This window comes from Ochotona curzoniae, unplaced genomic scaffold (assembly GCF_017591425.1).
Source record: "Ochotona curzoniae isolate NIBS_2020 unplaced genomic scaffold, NIBS_Ocur_1.0 scaffold_1852, whole genome shotgun sequence".
In the NCBI taxonomy this organism is placed as follows: Eukaryota; Metazoa; Chordata; class Mammalia; order Lagomorpha; family Ochotonidae; genus Ochotona; species Ochotona curzoniae.
In genome coordinates this window covers 22,867,761-22,889,812 of record NW_024467087.1, presented here as the reverse complement: position 1 = coordinate 22,889,812, position 22,052 = coordinate 22,867,761, and the positions used below count along the sequence as shown (strand labels likewise).

At 44.2% G+C, this 22,052-nt stretch overlaps 1 protein-coding gene across 6 annotated transcripts in view; it reads right to left on the bottom strand.

Moving 5' to 3' along the window:
• Nucleotides 1–9,897: 9,897 nt before the first annotated feature.
• SEPTIN6 (septin 6) overlaps nt 9,898–22,052 on the bottom strand; it is a 72,494-nt gene continuing 60,339 nt past the window's right edge. For 3 of the 6 annotated variants that reach the window (XM_040999999.1, XM_041000004.1, XM_041000003.1), the window contains exons 9-11: nt 20,194–20,384; nt 17,789–17,850; nt 11,166–12,842 (exon numbers count right to left, since the gene is read on the bottom strand). In XM_040999999.1, coding sequence (XP_040855933.1) covers nt 12,730–12,842; nt 17,789–17,850; nt 20,194–20,384 — 366 coding nt within the window. In that variant the 3' untranslated portion in view covers nt 11,166–12,729. Of the gene's footprint in view, nt 10,924–11,165; nt 12,843–17,788; nt 17,851–20,193; nt 20,385–22,052 lie in introns of those variants that run through there. The other 3 variants (XM_041000002.1, XM_041000001.1, XM_041000000.1) reach the window with 3 other exon arrangements.

The window sequence follows — 22,052 nt, the reverse complement described above, 5'->3', positions numbered from 1 at the left end:
AATGTCAATTCCATGAAAGCAGGGAATTCATCTGCCTTGCTCTTAGCACTTACACTTTGCTCCTATAGGGACCACATAAATGTTTGTTCAATGAAGGAGGCTACTACAATCTAGCAAAATTCATTTTCTTGGAGCCTATATCTTAAAATGATTTGTTAGGGGCTGGCATCATAGCAAGCTAACCTCTGCCTGTGGTGACAGCATCCCATATGGATGCCAGTTCGAGTCCTGGCTGTTCCACTTCCCATCCAGCTTCCTGCTTATGGCCTAGGAAAGCAGTGGAGAATGGCTGAAGTCCTTCAGTCCCTGAACACATGTGGGAGACAGAAGAAGCTCATGACTCCTGTCTCAGACTGACCCAGCTCTGGCCACTGCAGTCGTTTGAGGAATGAACCAGTGGATGAAAAATTTTTTTCTTTCCCTTCCCTTTCCCTTCCCTTCCTTTCCTTATGTAATTCTGCCTTTCAAATAAATAAATATGTTAGAAACCCGGATGTATTGTTTTGTAATTGGATTAATTTCAGCTGATTGAATGTGTACTCTCCCACATTTGGATTTTGAACTTAAATGGCCAATATGATGGTATTAACAGATGGTTAGAACACAAGGCTCCTCTTTCCTCAAAGGCTTCAGGTCCCTCTAAAAGAAGGTTCACACAGCACTCTGTTGCTTGTGTTCCTGATGTATGCCATGCAAATCCTCCCTCCCAAAGGATGCAACAGCGCAGTGAATAAGACTCACAGAGAGTAACCCCCTTGCCTAACATCACATCTTCCAGCATCTTTACATTGGACTTCACAGCCTCCAGAACTGTGAAAAACCAATTTCTGTTCTTTAGAAAATTTCCAGGCTCAGGCATTTTGTTATAGCAGCACAAAGAGATTAAGACATAGCCTAAAGTGCCAAACTTTATCAAAATCAGCGTTATGATGAATACATCTTTCTGAGAAAATGGTGCTTTCTCTCAGCTTGGATTAAGCTTTGTCTATCATACAGAAGTGAGGAATTTTAACCTGATATGTGGATCTGGATTAAAAATAATGAAATTAATATAAGAAACCATTTATTCTGGAACAGCCATATTGGTTTCCATTTCTATCTTTCTTTATGGAATAAACAAATTTCATCTGTAAAAAACAACAAAAAAGTATTCTCTGTGATCTTTCCTTGATAATCTTGATTTTAAAAATTTGTTTGCATCACACTACAGTGAGATTTGTAATTTTTAATTTTTTATTTGAAAGATGCAGTTACATAGTGAAAAGGAGAGAGAGAGAGATCTTCCATTTGCTGGTTTACTCCCCCAAATAGCCTCAACAGCAACAGCTGAGCAGTTTCAAAGCTGGAAATCAGGAGTTTCTTCTAGGTCTCGCATGTGGGTGTAGGAGATCAAGGACTTGGGCCATCCTTTATTGTTTTCCCAGGTCATAAGCAAGAAGCTGGATGGGAAGTGGAGCAGCTGGGACACAAGCCAGTGCCAATATGAAATCCTGGTGCCTCAGGCAGAGGCTTAGCAGACCACGCTACCATGCTGGTCCCTACAATAAAATTATTTTTTTTAAATGGAGACAATTCTTTTTTTTTTTAAGATTTATTTATTTTCATTACAAAGTCAGAATATACAGAAAGGAGGAGAGATAGAGAGAAATATCTTCCATCCGATGATTCACTCCCCAAGTGAGCGCAACGGCCGATGCTATGCCGATCTGAAGCTGGGAACCAGGAACCTCTTCCAGGTCTCCCATGCTGGTGCAGGGTCCCAAAGCTTTGGGCCATCCTCGACTGCTTTCCCAGGCCACAGGTAGGGAGCTGGATGGGAAGTGGAGCTGCCGGGATTAGAACCAGCGCCCATATGGGATCCCGGGCGCGTTTAAGGCGAGGATTTTATCCACTAGGCCACGCCACCGGCCCCTACAATAAGATTTTAAAAGTAGGGGAAGCTGAATGAGGGTTACATGGGTGCTCTTTGTATCACTTTATACTTTTTGTTTTGTTAAGTTGAAAATATTATGAAATTCAATATTTTAAAAATTCTTTGGGGTGGGCATTTAGCCAAAAATTTAAGGTAATTATTTGCATAGCCATGTCCCACATTTTAATATCTGCATTCAATTTCCAGCCCCAGCTTCTGACTCTAGCTCCTTGTTAATTCACATCCTGGGAAGCAGCAGGTGATGGCTGTGTAGTTAGTTCCTGTCATCCATGTGGGAGTCCTGACTTTGGCCTGGCCCAGTCCTGGCTATTATAGGTATTTGGGGGTGTGAACCAGCAGGTGGGAGTGCTCTATCTCTTTTTCTCTATATAGCTGTTGCATCTGTTTCCATTTCTGTTTTCTCTCTCTTCTCTGCATCTGTTTCTCTAAACAAATAGTTTTAAAAATTGTACAGCCAACTGGGAAAGCAGTTGAGGTCGTCCCAAACCTGACCTCCATGGGATACCTAGAGGAAGTTCCTGGCTCCTGGTTTCAAATCAGCAGCAGCACTGGCCATGGCAGTCACTTAGGGAGTGAATCATCAGATGGAAGATCTTCCTCTGTCTCTCCTCCTCTCTATAGATCTAACTTTGCAATAAAAATAAATTAAAAAAATTGTTCAGCCAAACAGTTGGTGTTGTGGTGCATTGTGGTAATCTGCCAGTGGCATTCCCACATAGGGATCATTTCAAGTCCTGGATGCTCCACTTCTGATCTGGTTTCCTGCTAACGCACAAGGGAAAGCAGCAGAAGGAAGGCCAGGTACTTGCATCCGACACCCAATTAGACATCAGATGGTGTTCCAGGCTGATGGCTTTGATCTAGTCCAGCCTTGGCTATTACAGCCATTTGGTGGTGAACCAGCAGTTGGAAGAGCTCTTTCTCTCTCTCCCCCACCTCTCCCTCTTTCTCTGTCATTCTGTCTTTCAATAAATAAATAAATCTCCTTAAGGAAAAAAAAAAGATTGTTTATGGGACCATGCATGAGGCTCAATTGGTTGATCCTCCCCTTGCATGTGCCAGGATCCTCTATGGGCACTGGTTCCTGTCCTAACTATTCCATTTCCTGTACATCTCCCTGCTTATGCCAAGCGCTGGGATCTCATGTGGGCACCAGTTCATGTCCTGGCTGTTCTTCACATTTAGCTCCCTGATTATGGCCTGGGAAAGCAGAGGAGGATGATCCAAAGCCTTGGGACCCTGCACCCATGTGGGAGACCCGGAAGAAGCTCCTGGCTCCTGACTTTGAATCGGTGCAGCTCTGGCCATTGCAGCCATTTGGGGAGTGAACCAGCAGATGGAAGGCTTTTCTCTCTGTCTCTGCTTCTCTCTGTAAATCTGCATTTCCGATAAAAATAAATAAATCTTAAAAACAGATTGTTCAATGGCTGGTGCTGTGGCATATAATGCTAATCCTCTGCCTGCAGACACCAACATCTTATATGGGCACTTGTTTGAATCCTGACTGCTTCACTTTGATCCAGCTCCCTGCTAAGGGCTGGAGAAGCAACGAATAATGTCCCGAGTCCTTAGCCTTAGAATCCTGCACCCATATGGAAGACCTAGAAGAAATTCCTGGCTCCCAGCTTCAGACTAGTCCAACTCTGGCTGTGGCAGCCATTTGGAAGATCTCTTTCTGGTTCTTCTTCTCTCTGTTATTCTACCTTTCAAATGAAAATAAATTTTAAAAAATGTTCAGCCAACCAGTTTCAGCACATTCCCTTTTCACAAATCATATATGGTTACCCCATGAACAGGAGATGAAATCTCTAAAAGGAAATAGATGATGATATGAGAAAAGTTCGAGGAGATGGATAGGAGTGAGAGATGATAAAGGCAGCCATTGGGACACTAAAAGAATCTAGAAACCTCCTATTATCATCCATTCTCTCCCTGCTCTATTGCCATTCTCTTTGTGTAACATAGGCATATGCCTTTAGCCTTATAGCTTCCCTCTCTTCCGCCCTCTCTCTCTCTCTGAATTTTCTGAATTTCTTTCCATGATCTTTCCTATAGAGAAGTCTGTGATGTGAGAGAATAGAGATTGACCTTGACGGAACTCCTCTCCTGTTGACTATCTTAGAAATCAGGTCACTGAAAGCTCTTGACCAGATTATTCTGTGTCACAGTGCACTCTTGAAGAATGTTTACTAACAGGTTAAAAACAATAGCCGGGAGGTGAGCAGTGACTCAGAAGCTGCTGGGGAAGTTTGCATCCTTAATGACCGTGCCTATGTTGGAGTTCTGGCTCCATTTCAAATTCTGGTTCCCTGCTAAGGCACATTCTGGGAGGGGGTGGTGACGCTGTCACCCCCGCAAGAGACCTGGATGGAGTTCCTGGCTCTCTGGCTGCTGTGAGCATTTGGGGAGCGAGTCAGTGGATGGGAGCAAATGTTTCCTCTCTATCTCAAGTAAGTTTAAAGAAATTTAAAGAAATTACTGGCCAAATCTGGATAATGTGAGCTCCAAATATCATTTAGGATAGTAAGGAATGGTAAGCCATTGAGGAAGTGGGAAACTGTACATCTCTAGTGTTGCTAAGTGGATAAAGAGACAAGTGATAGAACAGAGAGGCCCTTTGCTTAGGGTAGAATATCATGTGCTGACTTGTAAATGTGAAGGGACTGCTGGAGTTGCAAAACTATCATTTGTAGGTTAATTCAGGTAAGAAATTATCAATAATATCAATAGCTAATCTAGGGGGAAGTTGCTGATAAGAAATAATATAGTTGCATATACCTATATGCTTCTCCCCACAGCTCACTTATTAATACCAAAGAAGAAAGAGAAACTCAGGAATTCTGTTGTAGAGAAATTGGGCACCACCTTTAACTAACATATGAACACTCTTTAAAACTAGTTTTCATGCCTTGGAGTACAATATCCAGGTTATGTGGTAACTGTTCCTTACATATAATTGCCAAAGCACAGACAATTAAAAAAAATGACCTTCAGCAAAATGGAAAAGCAGCAGTCTAAGAGAGCTTCATACCCATAACATTTGAGGGTTTCAGCCTCTAGGTCCTCAATGCTACCTATTTTAATTTTAATTTTATTTTTAATATTGTTTCCTTACTAACACTGGTCTACTTAAAACACGCACGCGCGCACACACACACACACATCTTGGTATGAAGTAATTGTTTTTTAAGCTGCTGTTTGTAATGCCCTCATCCTGTACTGAAGTGCTGGTTCAGGTCCCAGTTGCTCTGCTTTTGATCCAGCTGCCTGCTGATATACCTAGGAAGGCAGTAGAGGATGGCTCCTAGCTCTGGCTTCCTGCAGTCTTGGCTGTTATGGACATTTGGAGAAGTCTGTCTCTCTCTCCCTATCACTCTGTCTCTCAAATAAATGAACATTTTTAAAAATTCAATATCATGAAAGGCAAAGAAAGGCTGTTAAATTAAAGAAGACTAAAAAGAACACTATGCAAGATCCTGAGATAGAGCTTATGCTGAAAGAAAAAAAATGTCGTAAGGGTGTTATTCAATGATGCAACAACATGAACCTTATTGAAGTTGATAATGTCTGTGGTTATGTAAAAGAATATATTATGTCGGGCCTGGCGCGGTGGCGCAGGGGTTAAGGTTTTCGCCTTGCACGCCCGGGATCCCATGTGGGTGCCGGTTCTATCCCGGCAGCCCCTCTTCCCATCCAGCTCCCTGCTTGCGGCCTGGGAAAGCAGTCGAGGACGGCCCAGGGCTTTGGGACCCTGCACCTGCGTGGGAGACCCGGAAGAGGCTCCTGGCTTTGGATCGGCATAGTATCGGCCGTTGCGCTCACTTGGGGAGTGAATCATAGGACAGAAGATCTTCCTCTCTGTCTCTCCTCTGTATATCCGCCTTTCCAATAAAAATAAATTAATCTTTAAAAAAAAAGAATATATTATGTCTATACATGTATGTGTAAATATATATTTATATATAAAAAGAAGGAGAGAGCGCACAAAATGAAAACAAAGTAGATCTTTGGAGCAAAACATTGGTTTTTATGGTTGGTTAATATGGGTCAAGTATGCAAATGTGGCAGGTATTGTGGCACTATGGGTTACCCTGATGCTTGAGATGCCCCCATCCTATATCAAAATACCACCTCCACTTTTTTTTAAAGATTTATTTATTTTTATTGGAAAGTCAGATATACAGAGAGGAGGAGATACAGAGAGGAAGATGTTTCATCCAATGGCTCACTCCCCAAGTGGCTGCAACAGCTGTAGCTAAGCTGTGGCCTCAATGGGCAGAACTGAGCTGAGCTGAAGCCAGGAGCCCACAGCCTCTTCCGGGTGTCCCATGTGGGTGCAGAGCCCCAAGGCTGGATTTGAGCCAGCACTCTGATATGGAACTCTAGCAACACGAAATAGCTTATCCTGATATAGCACAGCATTGGCCAATGGCTTTTGCGCTCTCATTCCAGCTGCCTGTTACTGTGCACACCAAATGCCTGCAGATGATGACTCCAGTATCCAGGGCCCTGCCATCTAGGTGGGAGACCTAATGAAGTTCCTGGTTCCCACCCTGACTCTTGCAGGCTTTTGGAGTGAGCCAGTGGATGGAAGATTACTCTCCATCTCTCTAAAAATTTCAAGTAAAATGAGAGCAAATAAAATACATTATTTTTAGTGAAAAGCTTCAAGGAGTGCTGGGGCTGAACCTTGAAAGAAAGGGAGCTTTCTAAAAGCCAAGTGAAAAAAGAGGTAGCTTTGGGGCTGTCATGATGGTACAGGTGACTAATGCTCCATCTGCAAATGCCTGCATCCCACATGGGCACTGGTTCTACCCCCAGCTTCTCCACTCTGATCCAGCTCCCTACCTATGGCCTGCTGTAACAACAGATGATTGTCCAAGTCGTTGGGACCCTGCACTCATGTTGGGGACCCGGAAGAAGCTCCTGGCTCCTGACTTTGAATCGGTGCAGCTCTGGCCATTGCAGCCATTTGGGGAGTGAACCAGTAGATGGAAGATAGTTCTCTGTAAATCTGCCTTTCCAATAAAAACAAATTCGAAAAGAATAAGGAGGAACCAGAAATGGCTACCGATGGAAGGTGGCAAAATGTTATGAAATGCTACTGTTTCCATGCAGAACTCTTTCCAAGAAAGTGCACTTTTTATAGGAGTGGCCTCCAAGACAGCTGTCCTTTGAACAGAAGGCTGGGTCTGCCTAAGCAGGGACACTTCAAACAGATGACACCGCCACTCTTATTTATGCTTTGGCAAGCCTGTATGTCAATGTTAGCAAGTTCAAACCTGTTATGTTCACTAACTTGTATGAAAACTATTCATTTGTTTTCATTTTACATTTCTTTAGAGAAGCCGCTTGCTAAAGTAATGTATAAAAAACACTGACTTGGGCCTGGCGGCATGGCCTAGTGGCTAAAGTCCTCGCCTTGAAGGCACCGGGATCCCATATGGATGCTGGTTCTACTCCCAGCAGCCCTACTTCCCATCCAGCTCCCTGCCTGTGGCCTGGGAAAGTAGTGGAGGACAGCCCAAGGCCTTGGGACCCTGCACCCGCGTGGGGGACCTGGAGGAGGTTCCTGGCTTCTGGCTCCAGATCGGCACAACACTGGCCATTGTGCTCACCTGGGGGAGTGAATCATCGGACGGAAGATATTTCTCTCTATCTCTCCTCCTCTCTGTATATCTGACTTTGTAATACAAATAAATAAATAAATCTTTTTAAAAACAAACAAACAACAACAACAACAAACCACTGACTTGCATGAGAGATAAGGTCAGCAAACTATAGCTCACAGAGCTGGTCCCACTGCCTGTTGCCTGTATTTGTGACCCTCGTAATAAGAATGGCTGTTTGTGTGTGTTTTTTATATATATATACATATATAATTATTTACTTATTTTTATTTGGAAGGTAGTTACACAGAGGAGACACGCAGTGAGAGAGCTCCTCTATCTGCTGATTCACTTGCCACATGGCTGCAATGGCTGGAGCTAGGCAAGACAGAAGAGCTTCTTCCACGTCTCAGATGGGTGCAGGGCCCCAAGGACTGTTGTTTTCCTAGGCACACTAGCAGGGAGCTAGATTGGTGGCATTTCCAATTCTCTAACTATCACTCATATGGGCTGCTAGTGCAGCAGGTAGAGGCTTAGCTTGCTATGCCACAGTGCTAGCCCCAAGAATGATTATTTTTTAAAATCATTTTTATTGGAAAGGCAGATTATTTTTATTGGAAAGTCAGATATACAGAAAGGAGGGGAGACAGAGAGGAAGACCTTCCATCCAATGATTCACTCCCCAAGCGGCTGCGCAGATCCAAAGCCACGAGCCTGGAGCTTCTTCTGGGGTCTCCCATGCAGGTACAGGGTCCCAAGACTTTGGGCCATCCTCAACTGCCTTCTCAGGCCACAAGGAGGGAGCTGGGTGGGAAGCAGGGCTGCTGGGATACTCACCAACGCCCATATGGGATCCCAGTGCATACAATGTAAGGACTTTAGCCACTAGGCTACCATGCCGGCCTGTGATTTAATGGTTGCAAAAATCAGAATAATAATTCAGGTTACATGAAACAATCTCATTTTCAGGTTTCAATACTCCTAAATAGTTCTGAAGGTACATTCCTACATTCACCCTTCAATGTATGATCTATGGCTGTTTTCATTGCTATTGTAACAGTTCAATGATTGTAGGGATCATGATGTCCTGCCAATGCTAAACTATCAGCCAGCCCTCCCCTCAGCAGAGGAAGCAATGTTATCAACATGTAGCGATTTTGTCCTTCAGAAGAGCTTTGGGCATCTTGGGAACATTCTGCGTTGTTACAACAGCAGGATGGGGAGAGTGGCACTGATATTTGGTGGGCAGAGGCCAAGGACACCAGTTTTGTACAATGCACAGCACAATCCCCACACAACAAAAAAGGATCTGGATCGAAATGACCATAATATAAAAGTTGAGAAACCCTAGATTAGAGAACCCTAGGGGGAATATTCTCTATCACAAGGAAAAACTCCATTCTTAAAGACAAAATTTCATTTATTGAATCCCCAGGTGTTTAATTAGCCCAGGTAGTCTTCACAATAATCCAGACAGGGAGTCATTGACAATCTCCTTTTCTAAAAGGTTTTTGTTTTTGTTTTTTAACTACAACCTGCCCTAGAGCACACAGGCAGCATTTGTTTAGCTGCAGGAGCTTGTATTTTTCCAGAATACGTCAGCCCTTGTCTTCTGCTAGTGACGTCACAGGCGAGCACTGTCACGCACTGCTGCCCCCTCGTGTCAAAGGAGCGCAGAGGCAAGCCGACAGCTTTGTTTTGGAACCCACCTCAGGCCTTGTAAGCTTTGGTATGTGGAGGATTCACACCATTCTTCTTGCATTCAACATCTGGCCGCGACAGCAAGGAAGCTGAGAAGAAAAACTCACCTTGGCTTCAACCAGAATTATGAAAATGACCACCCTTACACTTGGCCGCTTTAACGCTTGGGGGGATGGCAGCTTGCAAGACCCACGACAAAAGCTACTGCTTCCTATCTACAGAATGTTTTTGTATCATAGGGAAGTCACATTTATGGATGTTGGGGGATGCTCACATCATAGGATTAAATGTGAGAAGGCCCGAAGTATAGTTTTTTTTCCCTTCCAAAATTAAAACTCATCTGAATAGTGTTCTGTAAGATCATTCCACTTCTTCCATCTATTCCCATAGGACCTAGATGATAATTAGCTCAATGGATCTGCAAAATCCATGCTAATAAAGGAAAAGCAGGGAATGTCCTGCTCACTCCAACCCCATGCCAGTGGTAATTCTAGGCCCAGTTGGTGGAAGGGAAAGAAGCCAAAAAGATGTCAAGGACTGCTGGTGCTTCCCAGAGCTCCTCCCACTGTGGACCCAAAGCCACCCACTTCTTCTAGGGCAAACCACCAGTGTGAGTCACATGACTCCATGATTTAAGATGAGAGCACACAGTCATTTAGCCTTTCTTTGAATTTTATTGAAAATTAACATGGACATTAGAAAGGTATCAAGGTAAACAGTGCTGGTTCTGGGATGTTTCTCGTGGAGAATGAAAGCCCCAGAAGGGCAGTGATTGGTTTATACCTCTGAGCAAAAAGAACAAAGGAGAAGAAAGGAAAAAACAAAAACACAGGTTCTGGAAAAACATGCAAAGATGCTCTCTCAAGAGACAATGGACAGCGGAGTGGTGCTGATTGATGGTGGGAGGGCCATGTGGGAATGGGCACCCTCAACATGGTATTTTGATGCAAGTTAAACCAGTGAGTTCAAGGCAAGGGCATCCACATCAAAGCTCTCCCTCCAGACCCCAGGCTGAGCAGAGACCTTGATCTAAACCCCAACTGGCCCTAGAAGGTTGAATGGAGTAACTCTGCTCTCACTAGGCTTAAATCCCCTCTTCAACTCTTCCTTCCCCACCTGAATGCTGATGGATAGTTTTTCTCTTTGTTGGGGTTTACAGAAGTTTTGTGAATGCTGAAGATGATATAAATGTCACTTGATTTTCTCTTCTATATTCAGAGATACTTAAAGAGTCAACAGAGATAGGCAACCCATCGAACCAGAGAATGGTTGTTTCAAAAGGAAAAAACATACACCTCAATCAAAAAACCTTGGGAACAACACTTGCACCCCCATAGCTGAGGTCTCCTGCCCCAGTCACTTACACTTGGGTGAGTGCTCCTGCAGTTGTCTCTGAGGATACATTTGGTCCATTTTCCAGTTCTGCCGGTTCCTGTCCTGCCTTGTTAATTTAGGACAAGCCACTTCCATTGAAAATACCATGTAAGTCTGAAGAGAGCTTCTTGCCTGGACACAGGGACACGGGGACACTTGCCGAGGAGTGTGTGTATGTGCGCGCAGTTTTGGGGGGAAGGGATCGGCTGCTTTCTGGTCTGAGACAATATGGAACCCTAACTCTTCTACAATGGCAGTCTTCTCCTTTAGACTTAGTGCAGCGGCTGAAGACAAGATTAAAAAAAGCTGGAAAGGGAGAGAGAAAGAGAAAGAAAACATGAAATTAGCCAGAGAAAAAGGCCGTTCACGATAAGACAGGGCAGGGGAGTGGGCAGTGTGAAACAGTACAGGTTATACTTGGAGAAGACAGGCTAGACAGGCAGGTCATACATGGGCCATCACCGTGGCAGGGGTGGAGGGGGAGGGTGTGGTGTGTTGGGGGTGGGAGGTGAACGAGCGGAGGAGCTTTGAAGAACACCACATACTGGTTGAAAGCTTCTTGTTTTAATGAAAAACAAGCACATATTCACAGCTACATGGGAAGGTCAAAGGAATAAAACCCAAACCCAAATCAAAAGTGATCTGCACTGGGCAAGCAAACTTCTTGGCGTCAGGGGAAATAAAGGGTGTGTGCATGTGTGTGTGTGTCTCAAAGCCATTCCATTCCTTTCTAGGCAAAGGAAAGCACTGACCATTTTTAATGACTGGTTTGCTTCACCAGGAGTAAACAGAGAGCTTAGGACACTCTTAAAAAAAAAAAAAAAAGGCTGAGCTAAAAAAAGAAAAAAATCCTTTCTGTCTACATTTTAAAAAAAAAAAGCTACCCAATGGAATAAACGTTTTAATTTTTTGAATAGCCTTGATCAACCTTCTAAAGGCTGTGTTCACTTACCCATCTCCCCTGATTAACGATTGCCCAGATATCTGCCCCATTGGCCCTGTTGAAACCTTGGAGCTAAGCTGCCCCCTCATCCCTGCCTGGGCAGCAGTGCTGGGTTAAAGAGCTGGCCAGGAGCCTTTGCCTTGCCCACCTTTACCCCATACACCACACCCCAGGGTGCTTTTCTATGGGGAAAAAACTTCAAGAATCCTATAATACTGACTACGTGGTTTCTCTGAATAGCAAAAGACTTTGCCCTTTCACCTTGGTGAAATGGATTGGGGGTAAAATGACATGGCATTTAGTTTGGTTTAGGGAACCAAACAGCAGGGGGACCTCAGGCAAGTGCCTTCACTTCTCCAGCTCTCAATTTGCTCTTGTGGACTAAGCAGCTTCTTTTTAGCCAGCTTCCTGACCAAAAATATCTTCCTCAATCTGAAATCTTGGCTTTGCTTTTCACAGATGCTGTGGCTCCATCACTTTTGCAGTATTTAGAGCTTCTGCAGCCTCAAGTCATCTGTCACTCAATCCAGACAAGGGGGTTCTAGTGTGTCATGCAAATGTGACCCCAGGAGTAGTGATTATCTGCTGGTGGACATAAAAACACCTAAGCTCCTCAAGGGGACTTGGTGGTCCCAGTTCCCGCATCTCTCAGAACTATTGGCTGAGTACCCAAGGGGTTTGTTTCTAGAACTAGATATTGGCATTAATTTTCATGTATTTACTTCCAAGCATAGGGCTTGCTAAAGTGTACCACCCTAATTTGGATTTTCCCATAAAATTACTTAGGTTTCTGCTTGCCTCTCATCACTACTGATCTTTAAGGCACCAAACAACCACCTCTCAAAATTGCATTCTTGCTTTGCCAACAAGAAAAAAAAGTGTGTGCATGTATTTGCTTTATACCCTTTTTTGTTTATTTTTGGCTTCCTATGATTATTATTGAAAAGAGAAAACTCCTTCCCTTTTTCAAGAAGGCATGGACCTTTGGCATGGCCTGGTTTGCCTGCGTAATTTGAAAATAACTGATCCCAAAAGAACAACTTTAATGGGGGTGGGGGGAGCAGGGAAGTCATGGTCAGTGCCAGTGGGAGTACAAGGCAGGAACAAGTTGCAAAACTCAAAAAGAAGTGGGGCTTGGAATACATGGCAGGAATGGGGAGCCCAGCTGCCTAGCACTCCAAAGGAAAGCTGTCAGTTAAACTAGGAATCTCGGCATAAAATGCTAAATGGAGTCCAGTCCAGCTGTAGCGGGGAATACTATTCAGTACACAGCCATGGATTACTGCAAAGGAAGGGCAGAGAGACTGCATGTTAGCCACAGATCACTGTCAGGTCCCCTCCAGCTCTCATTCTGTCACTGGCCAAACAGCAAAGGCCACTCAGCTCATGGCTATGCTGTGAGGACAGTGTGCTCTCTCAGCCTAAGGGTTTCCCAAAGCAACTACCAGATAGGACCCGCTGGGGGAAATGTGGGCTGGAATTGTCTTGAAAATATGAAGACTGGAAATAAAGCTGAGGCCTTTTCCAAGCATAGCTCTTCGTTCTTCTGTCCAGCTGAGAGCCTCACCTCTATTGTAACTGGGTGTGTGTGCAAAATGCATACTCAGCATCATCACTGCATTCACTGAATAGACTAGAAGACTCATTTGCACAAACCCCAAACACCTGTGCCATGGTCCTGTTTGTCAGTTTATGACATAAGCTTCTCACTCCTGCAGGTCTATCACTGAAGACTCTAGACTCACAAGCATATTCATGTTTAGTCTTCTTTTCATGCTGTAGGCACCCAGGGTTAGAGAGGGGGTGTGTGTGTGTGTGTGTGTGTGTGTGTGTGTGTGTGTGTGTGTCCGGGGGAAATGGATGCTTTTATTCTCCAGCAATTGTGCTTTACAGGAAGGGCTTGGAATAAATAAATGAGCCCAATTTTGAACACGGCTTGAGCAGTTTCTTGGTGGTGAATGAAAGGCATCCAGGGCTGGGCGAAGTGGCCAGAAGGAGAAGGCACCAAAAAGATCTTCTGGAGCCTTCTTTTGAGGGGGGCTGTGGTTGTTGGGGGCATTTCCAAGCCATGAGACTGCTAAAGGCTTGACCAGGAGCCACACACTATGCTTGTACTTTCAGTTTCAGGCAAAGGAAGAGGTGGGGGAGGCTCAGGTTGCATGTCCTGGGTTTGTTAAAGGAGGGTTAGAGAGAGACAGAGAGAGGGAGGCCTTGGTTCTGTTTCAAAGGAAAGGGGTGTCTATAGGAAGCCCAAACTGAAAATGAAAAGAGGGATTGGGTTAATAAATGGATGGGTTAGTGTACTAGGATAAACAAGGTCAGACCGAAATTGCTTCAGTGATGACACCTAATGGACCAATTAGAACACAACTGAGTTAAATGGCTCTGGGGTCTTTTTTTTTTTTTTCCCTAGGCTTTAGGGATATGTTTTCCTCTCACATACTCATACATGCCCTGAATGGTCACAGGGGTGGCATCAGCAAGCAAACTAATGATCACCAGTGAGTAAAATACTTGTATCTCTCTTTAGCTCCTAGGTCCTGACTAGAGCTACCCCCCACCGATGCCTTGTGCAGGAATGTGCTCAGCAAATGCCCATTGGCCTCAGGCCCCTGGACAGAGTCCCAGGCACGCAGCACTGCATTTCCTTATCCCAAACTGAAAACAGGAGAAGCTGAGTTTCCACCTCAGTTAGCTTTTGGAGCAGTCCTAGCCTGATGACTGCTATGCTGGGGCAAGGTCTGCCTGTGAAACATCAGGGACAGGGGCAGGATGGTTGCTGGGCCCTGGCCTAGTTATCCAGGCCAGTTCCCCAAAACCTTGAAGCATGAAAGTACCACCTACTGCGTGTGTTCTCATAGCACTTTGCTCTTTCCCTTAATCTTGCAACATAAACAGGACAAGCAGTTGCAGTTGCCATTTGACATATGAATAAACTGAGAAACATAGGAAGTCTACCAATTTATCTGTGGTCACAAAGAATCAAAGCCAAGGATACAACTGTTAATAATTATGACTTTTTCCATCACCCCAATGTCTCCAATAATTCCTTGGCTGTGGATCTGAGCCCCCTCCTTTTTTTTTTAACCAAAAGAATATGTTCATCCCATTAAATGAAGACTAGGAGATACTTCGAGAGGGGGTAGAAACACAGGCATATAATCAGCATGTGGGTATAGTTACTTTCACAAAGTGACTATACTCACACACATTAGTTCTCTTTCTCTTGTGAGCTGCCACTTACTGTAGGCACAGGATTCTGCATTCTGGTTCCAGTACTGTCACAAACTACACTTTCTGACCCTTGCCAAGTCTCAGTTCTCCCTTTTTTCTCTACCAACTGGTATATCACATACAAAAAACTTTGAAAAGTAACATGTTAAATGAATGCACATCTCTTATTATTGTCTTAGTTTTGGGGGAAAGAGTAAACTAAAAAACACCCTGCATGGGTTGATGGTCTAGGCTTAAAGGAAAAGCTGGCATATTTCATGTGTGTATACTGTCTGCATGCTTCGTAACCCCAAGGGTCAATAACTACTGATAGACGGTCTTCCCAACTGTGTACTGCCACTAAAAGAATTTTTGTAGTGTTACAGATCACTAACAATAGTGTGTCGTAAGTAATTTCCAAACCATACCGGTGGCAGGGTGGGGGTGGCTTTTCCCACAGATCCTGGCGAGCCAAGGCACCCTGTTGGATTGGGAACTGCCTCCTCAGTCTGCTGGTTGGGGGAAAAGCCTATGCCAATCCACTTGCGGCTGGCCATTCCACCTGTTCACCAACAGCCTCCCATTTTGGGGGGGGGGGAGAAGATGTATTTACTTACTTGAAAGGCAGAGTTAGAGAGAGAGGGAGGGTGGGAGACAGAGACAAATCTTCCATCTGCTGGTTCATTCCCCCCATGCCCCCTGGCTCATTGTTGCAATAGTCAAGAAGTACTAGGATGAAGCCAGGAATCAGCAGCTTGTTCCAGGTCTCCCACATGAGTGCAGGGACCTAAGGACTTGAGCCACCCACCACTGCTTTTCCAGGCACATTAGCAGCAAGCTGGATTGGAAGGTGAGCAGCCAGGACATGAACTGGCATTTATATCGGATGCCAGTATTGCAGGTGGTATCTTTAGCTGCTACACCACAGCACCCACCTCCCCCATTTATACATACAGTGTGGCTTTCATTACAGTTTGGCCAGAGCTCATTTTAGGAATGGCCTCATTTTAGGAATGCTTTAATGGGGAAATCCGAATGAAATTGTGCCAAGAAACATACACTGAAACCCAAATAAATTGCAATATAATTTACCAAAATACATTTTTCATGTTTTGCCCATTGGAAATGATGGTGGGAGGGGAAAGGCCAGTGGTATGGTACAGAGGGTAAAGCCCACTTGAAATATCTGCATCCCACATGAGCACAGGTTTCGTTCCCGATCACTCTGCTTCTGATCCAGCTCCCTGCTAACATACCTGGGAAGGCAGGGTAAAATGGCCCAAGTGTTGGGTCACTGCCATCCATGTGGGAGGCCAGGATGGAGTTCCTGGATCAAGGCTTCGGCCTACCCCTGGATGTGGCTGTGGCCATATAAAGAGTGAACCAGGAAATGGAAGATCTTTCTGTCTCAATCATTCTGCCTTTCAAATAAATATAATTTAAGAAATCTTAGAAGATCAAGGAAAAGAGGCATGAGCTGCACTTAGGCTGTATGTCAATTTTTAGGCACAAGGACTACAGCAGTGGATGGATATTCTAGGAGGTCATAGTCTTCCTAAATGGGAAGCTGCTGCTTAATTCTACTCAGCTAGCAGGGGCTCCAAGGACTGCCCTGAGACCAGCTAATCATTTCATTGTCCTTTCAGTATTGTTTCATTTGGCCCAATTTCATAATAGGTCTTAGGCTGCAGGAACCTCTCTGGGCTTCCCCAACATTGGCTTGAATGTCAGATGTTTTTCCAGCTGCCCCAAGCTTCCACTATAAGAGCTGCTGCCATAAGCTTGGTCGCTCACTCGCCACAGGCTCTTCACTTATGTCATAGGTTATACCCAGGTGAGGCAGGAAAAGTCTTCTCAGTATTTTCTGCCTCCTAATCTCCACAAACCAAACATAAAAGCTATTAGGGAGGCAATTGGGTATCTTTCCAACACTGGCTAGAAGTTTTAGCTGAATGTTTTTGCCAATTTTGTAGGTATGATACTTGGATTGTGGGTATTTTTTTTTTTTTGAGTCATTAGCTCTTGGAGCTACCCATTAAAGTGTTCACAGATGAGATTTTGTAGGTCTTGCTTTAGAGTACTTAAGGTCTTGCTAGATGGAACAGGATTGCCTGTGTGTTGATGAATAGCTGCAGGCTAGGCTGCAGGTACATCAGGCAGTACTGCACTCCTCTCTCATAGTAGGCTCATGGTTGACAGTTTTATGACAAAGTTGAGAAAAAATCACAATACACCTAATAGGGTGCCATTAAAACCATTCATATTCCTTCTCCCTTTAGCATTTGAGTATCACTGCTTTCAATCTCCCTATACATTATGTGAGCCAGAGACTGCTACCTTAACTTCTCACCAAAATTACCTGCTTAATGGTCCTAGTCAGGGGTTTTTCTGAAGCTGGTATTTATACAATTAAATGTAAGGGATTCTCTAGAATATCTGAGGTCTCTTCATTTTTTCCATATCTTTTATGATAGCTTTGGAGTGGAGGTACATAGCCAAAAGAACTTTGAGAAACAGATAAGAATCAGCCACCAAAGGGAAAATGAGAAAGAAACTAGTTCCTGTTGGCGCTGGACATTCCCAAATCTAGGGATCAATGTTGACTATAACACTGAAGGATGAAACTTGTGAATTCAACTGTTTTTCTTGGCATTTCAGTTTAATTCCTTTTGAAAGTAAGGAATATTACTCTTAGGAAAACAACTGCTCAAGTGTAATCCTCAAATATTGATCACAAGATCTGCCTATGCTAGCCAAATGTTTTAATAGCAAAAAACAAAACAAAATCTGTAACTCATATTCTCCCACCCCAACCTCATTTTAATCAAACAGGCAGGCATGCCACATATGAGACCACACCAGACTATTTCTTAATATTGTAAGACACGAGAGGACACCAGCTAGCCCAGTAAAATAGTTCCTTTTATGATTAGATCTGTGTGAAGGGGGTGTGTGATTGGGGAAGTTATGATCTAGAAGTCACTGCCAGTTTTATTTAGAGTTAATAAAGCTTACCAGGACCCTGGGTTTCATGCAGCATGCAGCAAACAGCAGAGTTAACTGTAAAACAGTAAGAGCTGATGAAGATGGAGTGAGCATGAGGAGAAATCAAATATTATGAGTTGACACCAACAATGAAGGGTTAGAAGTCAAAGGAGATTGGGGTGGCAGGAAGGGTAAGAGGAGGGGTGGGTTAACTGGGATCTGTGAACTACTGGCACTTTTCCTTAATCTCTTTAAGAATAGGCAAAGGAAAGAATACATGACTCCATTAGATCCAAGCACCATATCAAGAACCATTTCTCCCACCATGTCTGCCTTGAATTGCCACTGTCACCACCACTGGGAGCAGAGTAACACAGGCCAAATGACAGCGGTCTTCTAAGAGTTGGCCAGCTGTGCATGGGACTCTATAAGAAGCCCACAGACTCTGGGGCCACTTACACAACTGGACGGGTGGAAGAGGACTGGTTCTTTTGATAGGGCCCTTATCACTAATATGAGGTGCCATAGGTCGGCAAGGGTGTCACTCATCTCAGAACTGGAAAAGCTTGCCACCATCAATCCCAAATGCTACTGGAGCCTGGAGACAGGGATTTCTTATATAGGCAGATTTTGGTCTGAGCTGGGAGGAAGGCAGTCCATTTGAAGCCATGAGTGGAAAACATGGTCTGAGAGGACTTTTCACTGACTATCTGAATAGGAAATATTTAAAGAGTTTGGTGCTAGTGCAGTATGAACAAACTATTCAATCCTCTAGTTGCTGTGAGCAGGCAGGAAAACTGCCCCAGGGACAGAGTTAACAAGTACACCAGGACTACAAAGGCAGCAGATTGGACCTTCAGAACAAATTCAGTTTTCTGATCTTAAAAATAGGAATCTGTATTCCTGCTGGTGCAACTAATGCAACCATGACAAATACGTAAATATATGGTATGCCTAAAGAGACTGAATAAAGTTAGCTGAACTTTATTCAACTCATAATATTTTCAAAATGAATTAAATAATGAATTTGACATACAAGATATCTTTAAAAGGGTCATGGAAAATGCATATAATGGAAAAACTGCATGTACTATTTTAAAAATTTGTACCAAAATAAATTTATCTTTTAATTTCATTTTTCCACAATCTTTCTTTTCCATACCCTTGTATAGTGTGGAGGTTCAGTGACAAATATCTGGACTAACTGGTAAACATGTTTAAGTGACACTTTTCAATAAAGAATCATCAGAGTGCAAACATGAGTGCCTTCAAACACAAAATACTGTACTGTTAGACCAAAGTCACCGAGTTATTCCTGAGTGACAAGTTAGGCACAGAGGAAAGCAAGATGATACTTCCTTCTAGAAGGTATCCCGGGAACAAGTGGCTATCAATAGAAGGTCATGACCATGGACATCTCTCAGATCCCCTAAGATCTTTTAGTAGGGACCGTGTGACACACTCCATCTGGGAGCTCCACGAGTCATGCTGCTCAAGCAACAGCATTGCACATGGGGACTGCTTCTTGCTGTTGCATAGGCACCATCACCAGTGCTTTTCTTTTCTTTTTTCTTTTTCTGGTTCTAAGATGGAGAGCAGGTAACTTCAGCAAGCAGAGGGCATGTGGTTGGGTCTCTCTAAATGACCCACATGTGATGTGGTGGATTTCATGAGACTTAACCTTACCAAAATACTGGGGGAGACAGAATGGTTTTGAAATCATTCCTTGGACTGAGAGTGGGGCACACAGAGCACACTGGCACCTGAGGCTCCTCATTATATTCTCAGTACCCCAGGCTGGGTGCAATTAAGCAGCCAGCAGGGAGATAGCAAAGGGCACAGGAACCCAAGGCCAGGTTGCATGTAGCCTTCAGCAGTGGGAGTTACGTCCTGCTGCCTGCAGCTAGTGAGAGCTGAAGCGGCCTGAGGGTTGGACTGCACAGAGAGGTGGAAAGCAAATCGGCCTGTAAGCCGCATCAGCTCCACTCTGAGGCAAGGCTGCGAGGGGAGAAAAAGGGTGACCAGGGCCTTCTACAAAAGCCCTCTCTCTTCCTGTACCCTCCATTTGCCCTGATTTTGGTTCCTCTCTTTCTTAGAACTTTGCTCTTCCGGCCGCTTCTTCTACTCTTTCAGTCCCTTTGCTTGGTCTCCTTCTCTTCCATCCACAAATTCCTTTGCATCTGCAGGGTTTTCCTGAGCAGAATGTGGGAAGAGGCCAGGCCTCCGAGAACACACATCACCCCTAGTCTCAGCTCCCCAAAGCTAGGGAAGCAGGATCTCGAGGGGATGCTAAGCCTGGGACACCATGTGGTTGCACAGCCCATGCACAGGTTACCTCTGGTTGCCAGCCTGCCTGCCTCAGCCTCTGGAGCCTGCTCAGAGTGGATGCACAGGAGGAGAGAGAAACCACTTCCCTGGAGCAGCCCATGACTTACTTTTTCTTCTCTTTGTCTCTTTTCAGAGTCTGTGAGCCTCCAGCCTGGGAACCCTGGGACTGGAGCAGCTCGGCCGCCGTCTTCCTCTGTTTGAAAGCGTTCACTTCGTCATCCAGGGACTTCTTCTTGTCCTCCAGCTTCTTTTTCTCATCCTGGTGCAGTTTCTTGAGGCGGTCAAACTTCTCATGCAGCTGGCAGGAAGCACAGTGAATTGGGAATGAGTCCTTGACAGCAGCACCTAGCCCAGCTGAGCCCTGGGTGGGGACTGGCAGATTTGCAACCCTGCAGGATTCTGGGATTGCTGTACACATCCCTGCCCGGGGCTGTCGCAATGGTATCAAAAGAATCATGCTCACCAGCATGGAAAGTGTAATTTCAATAACCTGATCCATCCTGGTGGGTTTGTTTTTTTTTTTTTTTTGGCTGCATCCCATGTGTTTTTCTGTTTTTGATTTCAGTTTCATTTATTACAAATACTTTCTTTTCTCTTGTCGAATTCATCACTGGCTCATGTATTACACAGTGGCACCATTTTTCCCAAGAGACTTTTGTGTTTCCTTTTTGCTACCCTTGTGTTGGTTATTCAATGGTGCGTTTTTTTCATAGTACTGTAATTTGTTGTTGTTGTGGCTGTTGTTCTAATTCATACCAGTTGTTGACCTTATTGTATGGGTTCTCATTTATGGTAATGTATAGTGATGGAGTATTAGGGATTACCATATCCAGATGTGGGGGTACAGTGCAACATGCATCCCTGCTTTCAAACAAAAGATGGATTCCCAATGAAACTGTTGGAAATGTGTAGACAATGGGATGCTGGACTGACTGATGTACCAGCAATGTCGGGACACACTTAAATAACAGACTGATGGAATTATGACTCCTTATGAAGGAATATACTATTGTAGCAACATGGAGAAAGTCTGTTCGGGGTGGGATTGGGGGTGGGGAAATCCCAGTAGATTGTACCACGAGATTCAAAATAAAAATATAACAAAAAAGAGGTATAAAGCAAAAAAAAAAAAAAAGTCATGCTCAAGCTAGTTCTCTACTCTTGTAACTTTCTCAAAGTGTCTACTATGAATATAGTTAAGAACAAACTCAAACATTTTGTCTGAATCACTGGAATTACCCGCATGGTTAATAATGTCAATGATAATAATACAACATTTATTGAGTGCTTATTAGGGACCAAGCCTTAATTTTTGTAAGCAGTTTCTATTTCTGTCTTACGAGGAAATGGGTTCTGAGAAGCTAAGAAGTTTGCCAAGGTCAACCTGGTCTTTTAAGGATTGTACAATAGGACTTCCGATATGTAAGAGGCCCCTGCCTGTTCCTTCCCCCCACAATCAAGAAGAAGCACCACAGTGCAGAAAAATCTTCAGCAGTGGCAAAGCTGGCTACAGGAAACACCCTCAGACACGGAAATGAGGTGTAAAAGGAAGTGAGTGCAAGTACCTCAACTTTAACCAAGGGGAAGCTTAACTGGCCATGAATACAACCAGAGCCCCTACAGAATGGCAAGGCTGTTTCAGTCTGCCACAGTCACAAGTGCATCAGAGAACAAGGGCACAGATCAGCACGAATCTCTCTGAATGGCAGATACCAGGAAAGTCTAACTTTTCATTTTCGTTGGAGGCATTGAGAGAGTTCAGGATGCTGTGACACGTGTAATATGCCATGAAGAAGATTAATTCTCCAGGTCCTCCAGGTATCTTGGACTATCGCATTGCAAACTGTGCTGGATGATCCAGCTCTCCCTTACCCACTTGGAGTGAGGCTGTCGCTTGGGCTGCCCATTCATCACTTTAACCTGGCTTAGGTTCGTGTCCTCTACACCCTCCTTTAAAAAAAAAGAT